General features: G+C 43.1%; 1 protein-coding gene across 2 annotated transcripts in view; it reads left to right on the top strand.

Annotated features, from left to right (window-relative positions):
- Nucleotides 1-13,545, top strand: part of LOC147881779 (uncharacterized) — a 102,077-nt gene extending 88,532 nt beyond the window's left edge. Inside the window, exon 6 of one of the 2 annotated variants that reach the window (XM_087401941.1) lies at nucleotides 13,142-13,545. In XM_087401941.1, the coding sequence (XP_087258067.1) occupies nucleotides 13,142-13,195 (54 nt within the window). In that variant the 3' untranslated portion in view covers nucleotides 13,196-13,545. The remainder of the gene's footprint in view (nucleotides 1-13,141) is intronic. The other variant, XM_087401942.1, reaches the window with a different exon arrangement.
- Nucleotides 13,546-15,138: the final 1,593 nt, after the last annotated feature.

Genomic DNA, 15,138 nt, shown 5'->3' with positions numbered 1-15,138 from the left:
GCTGAGATCTCATAACACTCCTAATGGGGTGCTCTTGAGGGCCTCCAACCTCTACAGCTCACATGGAATCTCCTAGCATTACTAACGGTGTAACGAAAGAAGGGAAGGCTCTTCTCTTGGTGCCGTTCATCAATCCATTCCCATTCCCTGGGATCCCGGTGCAAGTACTTTATAGGAACACCCCCATAAAGCCACAATCTCCACGCTCCAAAGGTAACAAGACGTGGGTGAGGGTTTAAGTACCACTCTGAGTTTGAACCATGGTCCACCAATCCAACAATCCTGAACGGCTGAAATTGAATCTCTAATAAAACACCATCGATCGATCTGGACAGCGTGCCACCCGCAAGGTTGTCAAAGACCAGGGCATTCTCATCTACACCACCGACAGCAATAACCTATAGAGGAATGCCTGCTCCCATGAAAGCGCCCATCCAAGTGGAACACGAAATAGGCATATCATCCATTGCCATCCAATCCACTGGAAGGGCTACATCAATCTGCTGAATTTTGCCTGTACTCCCTCTGAGACTTACTAATTGAGCCTTACGGTCCTCTGAAGCTTGTTGAAAGCTTTCTAGAACCCCACTATGTAGGCAAGACTCCTCTCCCACGTGGACCACTGCGTATAGTGTGAGGCACCAAGTGGTTCGTCACATGATCATTAAGTATGCTGTTGTTCCACATGATAGGCTGCTTGTCTCTTCACGAGAGGAAGGGGAATGCCCTGAAGAGTATTCTTGAAGCTAGCCCAAGCCTTCAGCATAGCAGCCATAAGAGGGGATGAAGGGGATTTGGTACTATAACTTGAGTCTCCTCCCGAAATTGGCGTACATGATTGTATGCTACGAATAAAGAAATCCTTCCATGGCTCCTGTCTTGGCATAAGTCCCCTCACCCCCATCTTGTAGAGCAAGGCCCTACACTATAAATCCGGATCTATGATGTTGAGGCCTCTTCCTGTGCGGGGAGGATCAATGTCTCCCAAGCCACCCTGGCTATGTCATTTGTTGTGCCATCAAGTCCACTCCATTAAAAATTCCTTACAGGTCTCTTGAGCTGAGTGATACACTTACTAGAACGGCACTAGAAAGAACATATAAATCAAGCCGTGACTAACGAAACCTGATTAGCCATCACAAACCTGGACACAAGGTTAGGCTTGGCTGAACTCCAAAAGATGAGTTTTCTCCTTGTACTCTCCAACATCGGTGCTAACTGTTGTGATGGAGAGATGCCCATGCTGACCTAGCACCCCAAATACCTGACAGGAACACCCCTCTGAACCCAAGTGAAACAAATGTCATTCCCTAATCAGGGGTGTCCTCGTCATTGATCTAAAAGCCATTGGATTTATCCCACTTTGATGTGTGCCTCCGTAGAGTAGTGCAAAATATATCCAAGGCCGTTCTGAAAGAAGTGAGCATATGTGTCTTGGCACAAAATAAGTATCATCTACTAGCTGACTATCTAGAACTTCTTCATCCCGTTTGAGGGGAAGTCTCAGCCAAAGATATCAGCTTGAGATCTAATATAGATGCTCATCTCTTCATCCCGCGAATAAAAAAAGGAAAGAAGTTGGAGGGCAACCTCTCTCCCTTGACTTCGCCAATAAACACCTGGCTATGGGCTGATCTGTATAATAAGGATACACCTCGAATTCATGTATGTGAAAATCCAAACCGAAGAAGGGTGCCTTCCACAAAACCCCAATCTATGCTGTCATAAGCTTTCTCAGAATCCAAGAGTAGAATGGCCAACCTCTGGCTAACTACAACCCAAGGGGGGACGGCAAGTGGAGGACGCAAGGAGGGTCCTGGACGTGCTGAAGGAGATGACTGTCTGGTAGCACGCGTTGCAGGACGAGTAGGGGGTGCCGAGGAGCGGTGCGAGGAGGAGCCATACCCGAAGACTTCTTGAGTCTTTTTTTCCCACCCTAGATAGTCTCTAGCAAAGTGCCTGTGGGTCCGGCATATCTTGCATTGATCCTATCTGCCTGCAATCTCTATCCTCTGGCGGAAAAAGGATCCATCTAGTGGCTGAAGCATGATGTGGTCATCCGTGATGTTGGGGGCTAAGACAATGACCCTAATTCTAGGCACCCCATTGGCCTTAAGTGCCTCCACTGAAGAAGAAGGTAGGCTTGGAAGGGGGGGATCTCTGTGACCATTCCAAAGGAGGCTCCAATAGTGGCAAGGTGTCGATGGTACATTTGAGGAAGGTCGGGTAGTCGGATAAAGAGAGATGTGACTTGGCTGTCCTCCTCAACAGGATCAAAACCCAGAGTGAAAGGTGATAGAAAAATCCTCTTGGAGGCTAGAACTAAAGGATTAGCCTTGAGCCCCAAAGGCGTGGCCTCAGGAGAATCGAAAACCATATGGAAGAAACCTCGACTAAGTAAGCGTGCATTTGAAAGGTGAGGAGCACGAAGTCTTCCAGTAAGGCCGCAAGCATCTAGTCCCTGGCTTGTGATTTGGAAGGATGGGACCCATGGATGCGAGCGAAGAGCGAGGTTGAACTTTTTATCTCCACATCCTTTTTCAGTTGCTGCAACTCGTCTTTTGAGAAAATCATTGTTTTTGTGGCAATGGAAGCAGTCAAGGATTGACTGAATGTGTATCCATTCATCAATCAAGGTGAGGAGGCCGACTCGAACACGATAAAGCTCTATCTGACAACTCCTTGCTGCGGGAGAGGCTGGAAAGAAGTAGATGCTGGAGCAGGTGGCAAGAGGGGGGCTGAGATTGAGGGTAGGTGCTGAGAGTAGGCTAAGGAGGGAGGCTAAGAGTGAGGGTGAGTGTAGGGCTGAGAGGAAGGGTAAGGGGGGGGCTGAGAGGAGAAGAAGAGGGGGAGGGAGAGTAGAAGGGGGGGAGAGAGTAGGAGAGGGGAAGGGAGAGGTAGGAGGGCGGTGTGAGGCAGCTAGAGGGGGAGCGGGATAGACATAGAGACTGTGGGGGTGCTTACTGCAAGGTCACTGTTGTAGGAGGGCTTGACAAAAGCCATAGAGTCCTAGGTTTTCAACAAAGTAGACAGAAACAAAGGAATCGAGGAGAACCAGAGAATCTGGTTCATTACATTTGGTATCACAGTGGTGGCGATCCACTTTAGGTACAGAAAGAGGAAGAGGAGAATCTGTCTGAACGGAGATTCAGGTCCGTGCAAAGGTTTGGCGATTGTTAGGATAGAGAATTGCACGCACAGGCAAGGGATTGGTTGCAATACGGGTTGAGAATCGCAAACCGCTTGGCACGTGCCAGGGGCTGACCACCGCACATGCGAAAGAGGCGCTAGAGGACAAATGAATAAGTTTTCTATGTGCGACCCCTGAAAGTTTGGATCTCTCTGCATGCAATGGGATGCTTTGAAGTCTTGTGCGCATCGGCTTTGGAGTTTAAGGGTTAACATGCAGACCCTGAAAATGTGCAGCGGGCTTGAAATTCAAAGGTTCATAGGGAAGGGATTCCTAAAAACTTTTTACTTTTTGGATGGGGATCGGGGTGTCCTAACGGAGTGACTCCCCTCCTAGTGTGAGTGCACCTTTAAAGCCCTCAAAGCATCAAGAAAAAGGAACCCCCTGCCCCCCGCAGCCGTACTCCCTAACGCGTGGAGTTGGATTGGAAGGAGATTTTCAGGGAGTGATCCACCTATCATATACCCCCTATGGCAACATAGAGAACTCAAAAGGAGGAGCCTAAACTTAGTGCACCAGGTTACAACAAAAAGACAAGGGAAGAGGGCTTATTTCAGCTTGTTTTTTGACATAAATGAAGCAAAAGATGGATAGGTACCACTAACGCTATACCATTGGAGTTTTTCTGTAAAACAAATCTTTGTTTTAAAATCATAGCAAAGCTAATTTCAGGTTATTAGTAAAATGGAGGAATGGAAGGGGAAGGGATACATAATAATGAACTTGTCTCATTTCCTCCATTACGTGAAGAGGAGGCGGAAATAACCCATCACATCTTCATGAAGAGGATGCATTAAGTGAGACTTATACACACCTTGGCTAGATAATCTACAAATAGAGTTAGCCCCCTCTTTCCCACAAGAATCTCATGATAGAGAGTTGTCTTTTTGGAATGAGAGGAGAAATGAGTTCATGCCACCAAGACATGAAGAGAAACTGACCTTCCATTGGGAGAGGTTCAACCAATATGACAATGAGAGTATTGCTGAGTTTACAGCAAGGTTTTGGAAACTCTCTCTGGAGTTACTAGGAAAGAATGAGGAACATAGAAGAAAGAGATTATATTAGTAGGAACCTTGAGCTTGAAGAAATGTTGGAAGCATTAAGTGAAGTTTTAGGAGCCTGTCAATGTATGCATAAAGAGACAAATAGAGAGCTAGGCTATGGGAGAGGCAAAAGGTTACACAAGTTCAATGCAAAGAATGAGATTCAGCCTTCTAGCTTGCAACATTTATTACAAGCGGGTATAGGAAAATGTTCCTAGAAAATTGAAACCTGTGTTATGCTTTAATGTTATCTTAGGAGGTAAAACTTTATACAGTAAGAGATGAAAAACTAGCAAGAGAAAAATATTGTTCAAAGGGGCACCGTTAAGTACCAAGAGTAATTGAGTCTTAAGATAAGCAAGAGGAATTTGATGGGACTGACTGTAAGGGTTTCCACATTTGGAGACCTTATAATGGCCGATTTACTTGGATCCTTGAAGGAGGTCACCATTGTATCTTTGGAAGTATGATGGCAAAATACATTTAAGGGATTGAGGATTGGACTGAACAACCCAATTGTTAATCTGTTTCGGCCTGGTCAAATGAAATTGAAGGCAAGGTATTGAAGTCCATGAAATGCACAAAAAGAAAGAGAACATGGACAACTGGACACTCACGAAGCTAAGTACTGTTACCCTTTCTTTGGATTATTATTTTATTAAAAGGAACGAATAAGATAAAATGAACCTAAGGGATTAGGCTTGCATTAGAAGCTTGAGGGTGAGTGGTAAGATACAAAGAAAAGACATGAGGGTTATCCTAGAACTCTAGGAAACTTCTTGTGATCCACAATAAGATGTTAGTCCTACATTAGATAGTTCTGGCTAGGTACAGAGCATCCTCACTATAGCTTGACGCAGCATTGCAGGTTATCAAGTACCTTCATTAAGTTAGGGATTATGGCTCTCGTACCGCAGGTCGGCATATGTTACCATGGATGGTCTTTTCTTCATCACGAACATGGTTTGAGAGTCTAGGGCTCCACATGGAAATATACCTCCCTTTCAGTATAGCATTGATGCCCCTTCAATCTTGCTCACCTATCACGAGGTCAACCTACTTATCCAAGAGGATCTCTTACAGCTAGAACATTCAGGACCTGTTGACACCCAATGAGCTTCTTGTGATGCTCAGCTTCTATAGGGACCAATGCCTATGGATTTCAGAGGAGGGCTTCATTGACCTACCGTGGATCCACCGCCCTCACTCCTTGAGGATATCGATTGAGTTCCATGTCTCATCGCACTGACTCCGCATTGAGAGTGGGCGGAGGGCATTCTTAGACACATTTGTACTATATGTGATCAACGGAAGATTGACTCGGAGGAGCACTTTGCTTTCAAATGCCCTTTGTATTATGAGATCCAAGGTCGTTTTTAGGAATGAGTCCACCCAATCAGCTCATTGTATGAGGATCTTTTAGTCTCATAGACCCTTTCGAAGACTTTTAATAATTCTCTTTCTTTCTTCCTTTCTTTTTTTGTTTCCTGTTGGGCAGATTTTATAGATCTTGACTCACTGGGGATTCTTGGTATGGCTTATCTACCTTTTTCTACCTTTAGGTCATGGGAGCTGGTTCTTATCATGCAGATTATGTGCCTTTCGAACATTGAGATATCCTCCTTGAGATATTCCTGCATGTTGTACATCTCCATAGGGCTTACCTCTCGCTTGTATAATCCATTTTTGCTCCTGGGCCTTGCCATGATGTATGTAACATTTCTGCATGACTAGTGTTAGTAACATGGTGAGAGAGAGAGAGAGAGAGAGAGGGAGAGAGAGAGAGAGAGGCTAGGGAGTGAAGAAATGATACACAAAAGTAGAAACCATGGAAGGCTTTCATTCATTCATCATCATCAAATGAGACAAGTGAAGTACAAGCCTTATATAGGCTACACTGGAGCCCTCACACACTAGCACCAAGTGCATATGGAATAAGTCCCATAATGACATGTGGCACTCACACATGAACTAGTACTAGATCTCCTAGTACAACACATCACACATCACATCTCACACACTCTTTGGCTATGATATCTCCAACATCCCCCTTCAGAGCAAAGAGTGTGAGATCCAACACGCAGATTCTGTCTCCATGCTACAAAGAGCAAGTCCAACTATCCAACACCTCCCGTGTGATAGCGACCTCTCAGTCAGCTTGCGACCGAGAAGAGCAAGCCATCACTCATCACTCTGAACTGGGTGGTCAATACCATCATACCAAAGTAAAAGACAATACATTCATTTTTGGGGGACAACCTAGGGCAGAGTACCTCTTATTGACTCCGAATACATTCATTTTAGAGGGACAACTCAAGCTGAACCTTTATAGTGACTCAATACAAAAACACATAGCATATAGGGCCAAGAAAGCCCAATTTATGTCATATGGGTCCTCAAGAGAGAGGCCGTGAACTCAGCTTGCTGCATGTAGCTCCTCAGGGGGCTCTTCAGGTTCAGCCTATTCTTCAGCAAGGAGATTGGCATGGTGCTTCTCTTGTTCCTGTTCCTTCTTCTTGAAGCAATGAGCCTCAATATGCCCTTTCTTCTTGCAAAACCTGCAAATGATATTCTTGTTGGTCTTCCATTTGCTTGATCACCAAGACAGGCAAGAGTTGCTTCCTTATTACAATGGTCCTTCTCAATGAGTAGTGCCAACATATCATCAAACATGGTAGGAGCTTTTCAAACTTAAAAGTTGTTGAACAAGAGATTGAAACCTTGCTAGATGATCACTAAACTCATCACTCTCTTCCATTTTCAAATCATAAAACTTGAGCTTCAAGAAGACGGAGTTGGTGTTATTACCAAATAACATCTCAAGGCGATCCCAACTACATGATGGATGGGAGTTGGCCAAGATAAGACCAATGAGGGCAATGGCTTTTGCATTCTGCTGCTTCCAAAGCTTGCATTGTTGTTGATCAAGTAACTCAACTTTGTCGTCCTCAGCATCCCAAACTCATTCATGCATAAGGAGAAGCTGCATCTTGGTTTGCCATGTGGGAAAACCTTCCCCCTTGAACTTCTCCACGAGCAAGGAACTAGAAGACGACAAAGTCATGATGGCAAAGACCTTGGTGACGGCGGGCAATAAGCTGAGACGAAGAACGAGCAAAGGAATGGGCTGGTCTCGAGCTTCAAAACATAATAGCAATCTCCTGATGTGCAAAAGACATATATAAATGCCTAGTGGTGCTCCAAATGTGAACCCAAATCAAAGAGCAGCAAGTATATGCCTCAAAATGCAGAATTGAGTGCTGCAGCAGGTATGATCCCTTCAAAACGGTTCACCAGGGGACTCCGAAGTGCAAAAATACATCTCTGCAGTAAAAGGTGGCTCTCTAGAACAGCTCCGAATGCCATAGAAGTTATCTGATGCAGAAGACAGCTGATGTAGACGTGTTGAAGACCTAAAAGCTCATAAATGCCTCTATTGAAGGCGGTGATGTAGGAACAGCCTCAAAACAGGTCGGAAATGCCTCCAAAGGCCTCAAGGTGCTGCAGAGAATGCTCACAAGTGGTTGACTACACAGCAGCAGCAATATGAAGCAGTTTTGGGTGTTGAAAACCTCCACTTGTTGCAGGTTCCTCCAACAAAACACGCCGTCCAGCAGGGAATCAGGTTGCCTAGTGCTCCAAGAGAGCTTGAATGGAGGCGGCTAGCTGTGGATGTGGTAGACAGGCAGAAATGAATGCAAATGGCTGCAAGGAGAGGCAACTAAAGGCAGAAATGAATGTAGTGGCCTATGGAGAAGGAGGCGGCTGTGCAGAGATTCTAGTTGGGTAGGAGCAGCTGAAAGGAGGAGGTGAAAATGAGGCGGCTGAGAAGAGGGAGACTGCATAGGCAGACTAGGGTTAGGGCTGGAGATGATGATGATGTGGCAGGGCTGATTTGGGCAGGGCTGACCTGCTCTGATGCTAGTTAGTAACATGGCGAGAGTGAGAGAGAAAAATAGGCTAGGGAGTGAAGAAATGATACACAAAAGTAGAAACCATGGAAGGCTTTCATTCATTCATCATCATCAAATAAGACAAGTGAATTACAAGCCTTATATAGGCTACACACTCACGCACTAGCACCAAATCCATATGGGATAACTCCCATAGTGACACGTGGCACTCACACATGACTCACACATGAACTAGTACTAGATTTCCTAGTACAACATATCACACATCACATTTCACACACTCTTTGGCTATGATATCTCCAACAACGAGCTCTCAGCTTTCCCCTTCTTCCTCTGGGATATTTACAGCATGTAGGCCTCATCTCTCCATCCACTTGGCTCCCTCTCTTGTTGGGGAATTGAAGGGAAAGCATGAAGTGAACACAAAATGAGAATGCTTGCTTATAGAATGAAGAAAGGTAAGGGACTTATGTAGGCACCTCTTACATGATCACTGACATCACTGATGACCTCTGAGCTCCACAATCATCTCCTCAATCTGCTCCTAGATTCTCTCAATCATCCTATGTGGCATCTACCACCATCTAACAGTGCTTATGGGCACCTAACTGTGCCTCTAGCACACACACATAGAAACCAAGGTGTGCCTGGGGCGTACACCTTGAGATATCCCATCATACCCCCCCTCAAGGGAATGCCTCAGGCTATGTCAAGGATACATCTAGTCTCATAGTTTCTCATGCCATCTCATGGTGGTCAAGGATAAATCTATGGCTAGGTTCTCATGCTAGCAAGGGGTTCCCAAGGGTGTGAAGTAAACAAAAGGGATACAAAAGACTTTCCAATGGTTATCTCCCTTGCATGTACATGCACACAATGTCTGCAGGAGGTACCATTTAGTAAAACACATACACATGGCCTACATCATATGGTGACCAGAGGTGTTTACAAAACACACAATAGTTTATTTCATTCATTTTGGAGGACTATCCAGGTTGAGTACCTTGACTCAACATAAAAAGAGAGATCTGGAGCATATATGGAGATGATTCAAAAAGCATAATCTTCATAGGATGCCTCATCTTGTGGAGGCTCATCAACTGAAAGTAGATTGGCAGTTTTTGACTTTGTAGTTGCTTCCTTTTTGGCTCTACAAAACTTTTCATGGTTATTGTTTTTGCCACAGTGTTTGCGTGGATTGATCTTGAAGTAGTCTTTTGAGAGGTGATTAGTCTTCCCACAATGTTTGCAAGGTGAAAACTTGCCCTTTTGGATTTTTATGGCATAGGCTGTGTCATTGCCTCTCCGGAGTTCCATGTGCCTTTCTTCTTCTTGAAGAGCAGAAATAAGACCTTCAAGATTAGGATTAGGAAGATTTTTCAAAGTGGTAAAAACATGATCATAATCTTCAGGCATACTCTTGAGCAACATTGCCATTGCATCATCTGTAGTGATTGGAGAGTTGATAGAAGCAAGTTGAGTCATGAGACTCCGCATATGATTGACATGGACAGCCAAAGGAGTGCCACTAACCATCTTCAGTTCAAAGAAAGCAATCTTAAGTGACAATTTTGAGATGTGAGAGCTAGCACCAAAAATAATATCAAGCTTCTGCCAAGCTTCTAAAGGAGACTCTAAGTCAGAGATGTGATGAATATAGTCATCTCCTAAGGCAAGAGCAATGATGCCATAGGCTTTCTTCTCTCTAGCAGGATCTCTTGCCGGGCGTGTCGGAGCTGAGGATTCTCCAGCATTGGAGGCTGTTGAAGAAGAAGTTGAAGCCGGTTTGACAAGCCCCCAGAGGTTTTCCCTCATCAATGCAAACTTAACCTTCATCTGCCACGTGTGAAAGCCTTTACCATTGAACTTATCCATATTCAAGATGGTAGCCATGATAGGGTCTAACCGAGAATGGGCAGTGTCTACTCTCTTACAAGGCTATAAAGAGTTGAAGAGCTTCAAAATACAAGCATTTAGAGTAGCAAAGGCTTGCAACCAAATTCCATGCTACAAAACATAATGGAAATGATGTTTTCATTTGCATGCTTCATAGAGGTGGCTAAATGAAAGCATTCCAAGCAAATCCAGGTGTAGCAACTTAAAGCAAAGCTGTAGCCACAGTTGTACTGATGCTATTCAACACTTTAAAACATCAGAAATGCTAAAGTAGCATCTAATGTAGCATCAAACACACAACCTTGTCAAAACTGTCCAAAACAGAGGCCTGAACTTGGAGGGCTTGTATCTCACTCTTCAAAGCAAAGAAAACAGGGCTTTGTGAAGCAAAAGAAATCTCATATACTAGAGAAGATATTTTGAGGAGGAGAGACGCAATTCCACGTCACGTCGCCATAGCTAGCTGCTTCAAAGTCGACCGGTTTCTCCTTGTTTTCTCCTTGAATATGCAGCCATTGCTGCTCAAATTTCAACACAAGATAGCCCAAGGTATGGAGAAGTTTCCCCTAAAAGGAATTAGAGAAAGATGGAGCTGAAACATAGAAAACGTAGAAGAAAGGTTCGATGATTTTCAGGAAATGGCGACCAGCAGCGACGTTGTTTCTTCAATTCCTTGCAGGTGAAGGTTCGCCCATTCGAGAGGTATCTCCAGCAGGAAGGGCTTGGAGAATGGCGGAGAAACGAGGGAGAACAAGCTCTAGCAAGATTTGGGAAGAAAGGGAAGAAATGTTGAAGATGGAGAAGAAGAAGATGATGTGGCACAAATGGGCTCAAGGAGGATCAAAGTGCTCTGATACCATGCTGGGGAACTGAAGGGAAAGCATGAAGTGAACACAAAATGAGAATGCTTGCTTATAGAATGAAGAAAGGTGAGGTCCTTATGTAGGCACCTCTTACATGATCACTGACATCACTGATGACCTCTGAGCTCCACAATCATCTCCTCAATCTGCTCCTAGATTCTCTCAATCATCCTATGTGGCATCTACCACCACCTAACATTGCTTATGGGCACCTAAGTGTGCCTCTAGCACACACACATAGAAACCAAGGTGTGCCTGGGGCATACACCTTGAGATATCCCATCATCTCTGTGCCAACCTGAATTTTTTGTTGTCTCCATGGCTCTGTATGGGAGTCTTCCTGTGTCCATCTTTGTTATTTGCCCCCCCCCCCCCCCCCCCCCCCCCTCCCGCCCCTCCCCCCCCTGTCACATTTGTTAGGTCATAGCAGATCAGCTGTCGTCAATGTCAGGTCATAGCAGATCAGCTATTGTCAATCTCATCCATGCAAAATCAGCAAGACTCCGTTAATGGTATCTAGGGCCATCGCAAGGCGAATTGTCCATATGTGTAAAATTCTAGACTTGGTCTGAATACCAGTGTAGGATCCTGCGAGGGAGCCGCATGCCAAAGTGTGTAGCATGCACATCAAGCGCAATCTGTCTGCTCACTTCTTTCCCACCTATGCCACAAAAGAACCCAAGGGCTATCCCCTTGTTTGCATGCTAGCGAACAATTGGGCCCCCAAGGAGAGGGGTAGCGGCTATCTCCAACACTTTGTATACTAGGAGTTTGAAAGAGAAATGATGGGCTTTAGAGCGTAATTGCCTTTCCTGTCCACTTAGCAATCAACAATATGAAGTCCTAATCCGGGAGAAAAGATCCGTTGGGAGATTGCTGTGGTAGTATGAAAGCTTAACTTAGAAAGGAATAAGATGAAGTTGATACTCTGCAAATCCCCCCTCCCCCCCCAAATGTCACAATTGTCAAGTCATAGCAGATCAGCTGCCGTCAATATCATCCATGCAAAATCAGCAAGACTCCTTTAATGGTATCTAGGGCCATCACAAGGCAACGAACTGCCATATGGATAAAATTCTAGACCTTGCCTGAATACCAATGTAAGGTCTTGCGAGGGAGCCGCATGCCAAAGTGTGTAGCATGCACATAGAGGGCAATGTATCTGCTTACTTCTTTCCCACCTATGCCACAAAAGAATCCAAGGGCTAGCCCCTTGTTTGCACGTTAGCGAACCATTGGCCCCCAAGGAGAGGGGTAATGGCTATCTCCAACACTGTATACACTAGGAGTTTGAAAGAGAAATGATGGGCTTTAGAGCGTAACTGCTTTTCCTGTCCACTCGGCAATGAACATTATGAAGTGCTAAGTGGGGAGAATGGAGCTAAATGGCTCAGGGGAATCCTTGTGAGAAAGGTGGTCATGGTTCTTTTCTCAAATGGGCCCACCTGTTTAAAAGATCTGTTGGGAGATTGCTGTGATAGTATGAAAGCTTAACTTAGAAAGGAATAAGATGAAGTTGATACTATGCAAATTTTGTATTTTTCTTTTTTTCCAAAAAATCATTGGGTATGTGTTTAATTTCGGAGAAAGTACCATGTGTAGACTTGTCTGCATGATTGTATTGCTGAGCAGAGATATGGATAAAAGCAGAGATGCCGATATAGGAATTTTTTTATAGTATAAATCTCCTTTTATATGGTATAATCATCAAGTGGAACTAAACTTCTATAGATGTCCTTGATGATGCAAGGCCTTCCAATTTTAATTTGTCCCTACCTTTCATTACCCATCCTGAATATTGCTTCCAACTAACAGTCCGATCCCACAAGAAGGGAACTCCCATTGAGCGCAGCTATGAGAGTTCCGGATATGGTAGGATTTCAGGAATATTTTACCAAATTTGCTGACTGATGAAAGTCTCAACGTAGTCAGCATTTCAGGAATACTCGCCACATTGCATCAATCTGCTCACAAAGTACAATTTTCAGTGCGTCTTACACCACCTTTTTGTTGCCAGTCTTATAATTAAATACGTGTACTCACGACACAATGTCTCCTTGAGTCGTAGAGCCTCTGTCGATAAATTTATTAAATTAAAACTAAGTGTTGTGCCACAATTGGTCCTAGCTGATGCGATGCTTCTCTTAGTCTCTACACTGACATCCCAAAAATAAACATGAAGTGTGGAACAATGTCAGCAATTTCAATAAACTTTGATTTGTTTACTTGTAGAAACTAGACCTCCTAAAGCAGAGAGAGACATATTTGGAGGCAAACCTTGGCTAGACAGCTGTCTTCAGGTTTCTCTTTTCTGCTGAATCAGGGTTGTCCAATCAAATGCATCCATTTCCAATGCTTTTTTTTTTTTTTGGGGGCAATATGTGAAATAGCCATCAGCCTTGTGTAGAATGCCTAAAAGAAGTGAGTTAACTATGTTTATGTTGAAAATGCAAAAGAGGCGACTTCATCGAAATTCAACCATTTTCAACATTGTGACAACAATGAGATATTATTGCTTTATATTTCCTGGCTATATATGCTGTGTATTATTGGTTTGTTGCATGAATCCATAGAAGCTATATTTCTTTGTCTGTACACTCTATGATTGTATTTTATAGTTTTTTGCAACAACACGTATTGAAGTTGAAAGAAAGAGCAGTTTATTAGAAGAAGTGAAGCCTTGATCTATATGCTAAGCTTTCATTGGTAACTTAAACCTGATGATTACTCATGCACATGCATTATTGTGGCTTCTTTCATGTCTTCGACTTCTCCTACACTTCTAACATTGAAATGTCTTCATGGCTTCTACTTCACAAATACGAATTTCAATATTTATGTTGCTTCTCTCTCTCTCTCTCTCTCTCTCTCTCTCTCTTTTTGATAGAGGGAATATATTCCGTTCTTATCAAAGAATGATAGCTTGTATGGCATACATGCTTCCTTTGAAGAGATTTCTCTATCAAACAAAACAAATCACAAATACAATTAATGCTCCATCAAGAAAGTGAAGGGGATCCTTCGAGGGGGAGGTGATGAGATATCAAGTCTCAAAGGCCCTTATAAATTATACATACTTGATCCCTAAAATATACAAACTATTGCTAGACTTGATCCCTAATTTATAGACCACTGAAACAATTAGAGCTCCGAGGAGCACATATCCAGGAATTGTGGTATCTCTCTCATAGGAAGCAGAGAGGTGCTCTTATAATGACTCCATTTTTACAATAGCACCTCTTATATGAGGCTAGCCTTCGTGACGAGTTGCAACAAGAGTACATTGAAAGAACCATTTTTATCCACCCGTATCTTCTCATAGAGTATAATTTTGCAAAAATTACAGAAGAGTTAACTTTGAATAGCTCCATTGCTTAGAAGACACTAAACATGGATAAAAGATGAGGTTTAGGGTAGATCTCGTAGAAGCATGCAAATGGACACATGAAAAGGTAATAATCGATCAAAATGTTTTATCATTAATGTTTCCAGAGGAGATACTAAAGAACAATTTTGAATTTATCACGGATCAAAAAATGGAAAAAAAAAAGTGCGATGAAGTTGATGGAAACATAAAAAATTTATCGGACCCCATTGGAATTATTGCATAAGAAAATTATCTTTATGGCTTTGTGGCTAAAATCCTAACTAGGAACCTCTGTGAACCACTAAGTCTAATTAGACCAAAGTATTGGTGTCTTGCTTCTTAAACCTCTAAAACATGCTCTGGAGTCTATAAGTATCTTTACTCTTATACGTTCACATCGAGTCAAGCACCTCATGCTTCATAAAGATAAGCTTCCTAACCATTTATTCACATACTATTGAAACATACAAATTACAAAACATTCATTTACATACTATTGAAAGAATAACAAATATGCATTCAAAAGCGAGTGTAAGAATGTGAATACTTGAAAGTTCATGCACATAAAATCAAAAGATTGCATATATATTCTTTAAATATTAAGTGTAAGAACATAAATTCATTTTCAATCCACTTTCCATGTTGATTTTATTCAATTTCTCATGTTAAACAAATCCTATGAAGAAAGATTAACATGAAAAGTGGATTACAAGCGATTTTACCTGTCCATTCAAATGAGCGGATCCTTCGGAAGATGTTGACATCTCTGGCCTATTGACAAACTCGTCTTGCTTCTTTCATCATCTGTAACAAAAGGACTACAAAAAGGGTTAAAAAATGAGTAGATTGTATAGAGAACTTG

The sequence above is a fragment of the Dipteris shenzhenensis genome, chromosome 30 (genome assembly GCF_047967505.1).
Source record: "Dipteris shenzhenensis isolate YYH24624 ecotype China chromosome 30, Dip_SZ_1.0, whole genome shotgun sequence".
Classification (NCBI taxonomy): Eukaryota; Viridiplantae; Streptophyta; class Polypodiopsida; order Gleicheniales; family Dipteridaceae; genus Dipteris; species Dipteris shenzhenensis.
Note: the sequence above shows the minus strand (reverse complement) of the source record. Positions and strands in the feature narration are given on the sequence as shown.